We start from the raw sequence: 6866 nt of genomic DNA on the forward strand, positions 1-6866 counted from the left end.
GTGGGACTCCAGAAGCAGCTGATAGGTATCGGCAGTCCAAGCGGAATGCAGCTGAGGCAAAAAACTCGGGCATGGTAGGAGTTCAGAGAGGCCGTGAAAAAAAAGCTTCCTTACGGTTTTGAGGCGATTCTGGTCCACCATCCAGCGTCTCAGGGGGGAAAACGGTTCACCACTAACACTGTCTATGGTGGGGATGGTGGCTGCTGAGCTCAGCTTGGGACATTGTGGATCGGTGTATGTATATATACTGTATGTACCGTATATGGAATAGCGTAAATGGGCGTATATGGGAGGATGAAGACTGGCTCACCCTTAACAACATCACAGATAAGATAAGATAAGATAAGATAAGATAAGATAAGATAAGATAAAACTTTATTTGATCCCACAGTGGGGAAATTTGCACATTACTGCAGCTTAATACAGGAGAGGCTGAGAAGAATAATGAAAGATAAATAAAAGATAACAAACAAAAACAACCCCACAATATACACGTGATATATAGTAATGTACATATACCAATGCACATATACATAAACACATATGCATATTTATATACATATACATACACACAGGCACTCAGAATTTCTAAAATCGCAGACTTTACTCCTTATAGAACAGATTTTAGATTTGAGACCTGGGCAGAAAAAGGAATAATAACTATACATTAGTTGTTTGATTGTGAGATATTAAAATCTTTTCAACAACTGCAACACAAATTTGGACAAGGCTCCAACGACTTTTTTATTTTTTATTAAGTATTTACAAATAACAGATTACGTACTGTCATACTCAGAATGGGACACCCTGAAACAGTTGCCAAATCCAATTGAACACTTTTTGATTAAGATGATTAAAGATAAAAACAAGGTAAAAATAATATCAAACATGTATAAATGTTTACAATCAGGTCTGTCCAATAATTCCATGGACATAAAGGGGAAGTGAGTTCTGGAGGCAAACACAATTATTGAAGAGGAAAAATGGGAGGGGGCAAAAATCACACAAATAGCCCAACATGGAAGGAGTTCAATTGGAAAATCTGGATTAGATTTTTAAGACTCCATCTATTATATCTAAGAGAAACAAAAATAAAAATGTTTACAAAATGGAAAAAATTACAGCAAAACCTCAATTGAAACTCAATCTGTTTACAGATTTATGTGCTCATGTCATTGATTACTTTGGTTGGGTATAATTATGAATATTAGTTGTCTTCAGTTGGTATATTAATACATCATACTTTTATTTTTACTATGACACATCATTGTGGAAAGTGTATACATATTTTATTTGGCTGGAAAATTGTTTTTATTCTGAGTGCGTTACATGTAGAGTCTCTATTTGTTCTTTTGTTCTAACTGTATTGTTGATGTAATTGCATATTGAGGATAAAATTTCTCAAATAAATTAATAAATATTGTTTAAAAAATAAAGAAGGAAATGGGCCTCATGCAAGGACATTTTCATATTTTTATCCTAAATTTCGCTTACTTTTTTTGTACGAAAGGTTCTTACAAACATGTCAAGTCAGAGTCAACAAACGCTTCTATCTTCAGGAAAAGTTTGTAAATGAGCAGCGTAAACATGAAATGCCACCTGTACGTATTCAGGTGCTCGTACAGGAGATTAGCATAATTACCACCTCATAAACACAATATAATAAATATTTATGCTTCTTGCCCCACATACCAGGAAGTGTCCATTCATGTGGCAGCGCAAAGTAAAGAAAAGAACGTTACAAGTTCAGAGATTGAAGTCCTGCTCTCAGAGATTCAGAAAAGAAAATCTGTCATTTTTAGCAGGTCAGCTGTGGAATTAAAGGACCTGAATGGGACAAATGATGACTACTGTTAATGCTGTGTCTCCTGTGGGTCGTATACAGTCACAGAAATAAAAATCTATTCATCTCTGTCTAGTCCTGCTCTTATTTTCCTTTGGCCAAATATATATATTTTAATTTAGGTGTAAACAACTGTGTTGAATAATTTTCATTTATTCAGAAGAAGAGCCAAAGCCCGGACCAATGTGCGAGTCGTGCACAGTCTCCCACACATGCAAGTAGTGTCAGATGGGGTTCAAGAAAGCATTTTAAAATGTCTCCAAAATATGTCTGGCCCTTTGGAGAAAATAGCAGACAGTCTTGCATGCATAGCTGATGTGATGAATAAATCTCAACAAAATTTGTTTAGAAAAATAATCTAATTTATGTCTGTATAAAGCTGTTGACCTCATTATATACCAAAACAAATTAAACTTCAATTAATGCATAGTTTAGGATGGTTTGTAGTTTGAGATCTTCATATTAATATTGTAGTGTTATATAACAGCATTTATAGCCAATTGAATGTAATTTAAGCAAATTATATCATTTGTCAACATTATTACATTTAAAATTATAATTCTGATTCAAACATAATTAAGTCTATTATTAACTTAATTATAAAGTGTGATTTATTTTCAACTCAAAATATCTTCAAACTAACAAAATGTAAAGTTATTAGTGAAGAAAATCCGTCTAGATAACAGCAGACTGCACGTAAAATATACGACAGGTCTGGACCACTCGTGAATTTTGTTCGTATCTAAAAAAAATCTTACAATACGAGAAAATTTGTGAATGCCATAAGTTCTCCTAAATCACTCATACGCACAACTTAAGAACAAATCTATTCGTACGAAGGGTTCTCGCATGAGGCCCAATGTTTTAACCTGTTTTATTTGTTCTAACTGATGTTTGACTTCATTAAATCAACTCAACAAACAACAATTAAAAGATGTCGTATATTTCCTCTCAGCAATGGACAGATGTGAACCTGAAGTGGAATCCAGATGATTACGGAGGCATCAGAAAGATCCGAATCCCGTCAAGCGACATCTGGAAACCTGACTTGGTGCTCTACAACAAGTAAACACAGAATGTGGTTTATTCTGAAACACACAGCTGAGCTTCTCTGAACATTTTCCTAACCTTACAGCAAACTCCTCCTCTCTTCCAGTGCCGATGGTGACTTTGCCATCATCCATGAGACTAAAGTCCTGCTGGAGTACACCGGCATGATAACGTGGAACCCTCCTGCCATCTATAAGAGTTACTGTGAGATTATTGTTCTCCACTTCCCATTTGACCTGCAGAACTGCAGCATGAAACTGGGCACATGGACATATGATGGCACACTGGTCGTCATCAACCCAGTAAGAATTTGTTTTGTTTATATGCAGAATGTTTTTTGATTAAAGAAGACAAAAAGTTTAATGCTGTGGTCTTCCTGTGGTTCAGGACAGTGACCGGCCTGACCTGAGTAACTTCATGGAATCTGGTGAATGGGTGTTGAAGGACTACAGGAGCTGGAAACACTGGGTTTACTACACCTGTTGTCCTGACACTCCATATTTGGACATCACCTACCACTTCCTGATGCTTCGGCTGCCGCTTTATTTTATTGTCAATGTCATCATTCCCTGCATGCTGTTCTCTTTTCTTACCGGACTTGTCTTCTACCTTCCCACTGACTCTGGTACATAGATTCTGGAGGGTTCTAGAGTCTTCAGAATAAAATGAAACAGTATAATTCAGTACATTTTGTACATTACATAAATTTGATTTTTATTGAAGAGAAATGGTATTTCTGTGTATTTATGAACTGTTATGTTTTCAGTGAAATGTCCTCCATGTTTTTGTGCCTGCAGGTGAAAAGATGACCCTGTCCATCTCTGTCCTGCTGTCTCTGACTGTCTTCCTGCTGGTCATCGTGGAGCTCATACCGTCCACATCGAGCGCGGTTCCTCTCATAGGGAAATACATGCTCTTCACCATGGTGTTTGTCATTGCCTCCATCATCATCACAGTCATTGTCATCAACACACACCACCGCTCACCCAGCACACACACCATGCCGGCATGGATCCGAAAGGTTAGAAATGTCTTCTCAGCATTCTGCTTTTGTCTCCAAAACATTGATTGAATCTACGTGTTTCGGTTCCGTTCCCAGGTCTTCATCGAAACTATTCCCAACATGATGTTCTTCTCAACGATGAAGCGTCCCAGTCAGGAGATCCGGCAGAAGAGACTGTTCCCTACTGACATGGACATCTCTGACATTTCAGGCAGGACACAGCCCACAAAACATTCCAATCTTCAGTTATGTTTTGTTAATATCCCAGCACTTCTTTGTAAAACCTTAATGTTCTGTCATAACAAGTGAGGAACCATGGAAGGATTTATGGAGGGTTATTATAAAACCTTTTGAGTGGCAGGTGATAATCACAGTACAATGGAGTATTAGGGCCACACGACAAGATTTTTTTTATTACGAGAATAAAGTTATAATTCAATTCAAAAAATACTTTACAGATCCCAGAGGGAAATTAGATGCAGTTTTAACTCATTTAACTAAAGACTTATTGTATATTGTATTCCTCATTTTAATGCAGTGGTAAGAATGCTGCTTTTGTGTAAAGGTTCTTGCAATATTATGACTTTAATCTCATAATAAAAATTATAATCTTGTTGTGTGGCCCTAATACTCCTCATATTACAGCAAAACAAATTACCCTATTTCATTTGTTTCATTGTTTGGCAAATTGTTGCTTGATATTTTTAATATAAAATTTATGAAATTCACCAAACTAGTTTTTCCTCCTGCTCTGACATCAGGAAGTCAGAATATGCTAAACTCCTCCTCACTGTGGTGAGACATTGTTTTTCTTCTCTACAGGTAACCCCACCCCCACCAGCATCACCTACAAGTCTCCCATCATGAAGAATCCTGACGTTCGCAGTGCAATCGAGGGAGTGAAGTACATCGCTGAGACCATGAAATCAGATGAGGAATCGAACAACGTAAGGAAACATATCAGTAAAGTTTTGTTGTCTCAATCATGCTTCTCCAGTCTACAATGTTGCTGCCCACGTGGGCACTGAAGTCCTCCAGCTGAATGATAGAGACCTCAACTGGAGCACCTTCCAGCACCCTATAAGGACTCCAAAAAGACTGGGTAATCCAAATAACTGTTCAGCTCATAACAGTTAGAGCCCGTTTTCCCACCATCATCTACTGAGGAAAAGGACAATGCACAGGTGCCAAGCTGGGAACTATAGGCCCACACCAGCCTGGAGCTTTTCATCATGGACAACTCCAGAGTGGAATAAGGTTCAGTCCCTTTCATGGAGATCAGTTCCAGATTCTCCTTCCCCTCCAGTGAGGGGACATTGTATGTCCCAGTAGCCAGCTTGAGTAAAATAGAGTCAGAACGTCAAGAGCCCCGCCTTTAGCTGCTACCCATAGCATCTTGTACCTGACCCTTATGGCCTCTGTTGCAAGGGGGTGAGCTTGTGAGATGGTGAACTCGTGTAGTTCATTTGGACTGAGCCCAATCAGGCAACAAGGGTACCTTGTGTTACTGTTTTTATGGGGTTCGTGTTTAGAATTTTGAGGAATAAAATAAACTTAATCCATTTTGGAATAATGTTGGAACCTAAAAACATTGGGAAAAAGTAAAACGCTGTGAATAATTTTGTTCTGTAGAACCTCATTTGCAAGGCATGGAAAGAACCTTGTCAAATCCATCCCTGAAAAGATAAATATACAAACCATCTGATGGGTATGTTTTACTAATGGGTCAATAGGTGTGGTATTGAAAACACACTGGTTTGAATCAGCAAAGAAGAGATGTGCTCCATTTCTGTGTCTAAAGTAAACATGTGTTTTCAGATTGTAGTTCAGATCAGGACTGGTGTTTTGCTAACTGTGGAATTATTATTTTAACATGTAAAGAACCATAAAAAAGTATCTTATGTCACAGAGCAACAGAGAGCCATTCCAAGTTAACTGTGTGTAATCTGTTCCACTGCAGGCAGCGGAGGAGTGGAAGTTTGTTGCCATGGTGTTGGACCACATCCTGCTGTGTGTGTTCATGGCAGTGTGCATCATTGGGACCCTTGCCGTCTTTGCTGGCAGGCTCATTGAGCTCAATATGTTGTAAATAAAGAAAGGTGTTTTGGTCAGTTACACAGAGACGTCAGAACAAAGTTTATCTTACTTTGTTGTTGTGTCTGAAACACACTGGAGCTGTAAGTGAAATCCTTACATTTACAGGTGTGAGTTGGTATTTTTACTGAAGAACTTCAGAGTGATCTGTCTTTTCATGTAATTAACAACCTGGCATCCCTTAAAGGAATCTATATCACCCACCAACTTTCATGTCAGGCTTTTAACTAAAATCATTTTCTTCATCAAGCAATAAAAGTTTTATTTCTCACAATACAACCACAGCCAAATGGCCTCAAAAATTAAAAGGTTATAACTCAGTTTTATGAATTTTGAGCTAAATTTGGTGCGATTGTAACAGGGTCATTAATAATACACTAAAACAGGCGCTCGGGATTCACATCAAATTTGAGAAAATCAGTAAAATGTTCTAAACCAGTTATTTTTGTGTTTTCTGAGGTCATTTGGCTGCAGCAGCAATTTGAAAAAAGGTTGGATTCAAAAGTTAATTCTGTATAAACGTACAGTACATCCAATAATAAGTTCCTTACGTTTTGCCAACAAAGTTGACTCCAGTTGGCCCTCAGAATGTGTGTGGATCAGTTTCATCTACTACTACGGTACATCACATTTAAGGGCAGTCACTGCAACGTTTGCAGATTCTGTAAGTTTTGTGTTTTTTAAGGTCAGTTTGTTTCCAGATGTTAATCAGCTGTAGATGAACAGCCAGTGATTACTTTCTGCAAGTTAAACACACTCAGACACAAACATAATGCTCCTGAGGCAGGCGACAAGTCATATTTGAAAACTATTGTCATCATGAACACTCTCTCTCTCTCTCTATGTGTGTGTGTGTGTGTGTGTGTGTGTATATAT

General features: G+C 37.9%; 1 protein-coding gene across 1 annotated transcript in view; it reads left to right on the forward strand.

Annotated features, from left to right (window-relative positions):
• The window catches only part of chrna1 (cholinergic receptor, nicotinic, alpha 1 (muscle)), a 19881-nt gene extending 13870 nt beyond the window's left edge, over positions 1 to 6011 (forward strand). The window contains exons 4-10 of the mRNA XM_014025325.1: positions 2799 to 2908; positions 3000 to 3195; positions 3281 to 3518; positions 3691 to 3914; positions 3993 to 4107; positions 4719 to 4843; positions 5857 to 6011. Of these exons, the coding sequence (XP_013880779.1) occupies positions 2799 to 2908; positions 3000 to 3195; positions 3281 to 3518; positions 3691 to 3914; positions 3993 to 4107; positions 4719 to 4843; positions 5857 to 5985 (1137 nt within the window). The 3' untranslated portion in view covers positions 5986 to 6011. The remainder of the gene's footprint in view (positions 1 to 2798; positions 2909 to 2999; positions 3196 to 3280; positions 3519 to 3690; positions 3915 to 3992; positions 4108 to 4718; positions 4844 to 5856) is intronic.
• The last annotated feature ends 855 nt before the right edge of the window (positions 6012 to 6866 follow it).

Source organism: Austrofundulus limnaeus, unplaced genomic scaffold (assembly GCF_001266775.1).
Source record: "Austrofundulus limnaeus strain Quisiro unplaced genomic scaffold, Austrofundulus_limnaeus-1.0 Scaffold468, whole genome shotgun sequence".
Classification (NCBI taxonomy): Eukaryota; Metazoa; Chordata; class Actinopteri; order Cyprinodontiformes; family Rivulidae; genus Austrofundulus; species Austrofundulus limnaeus.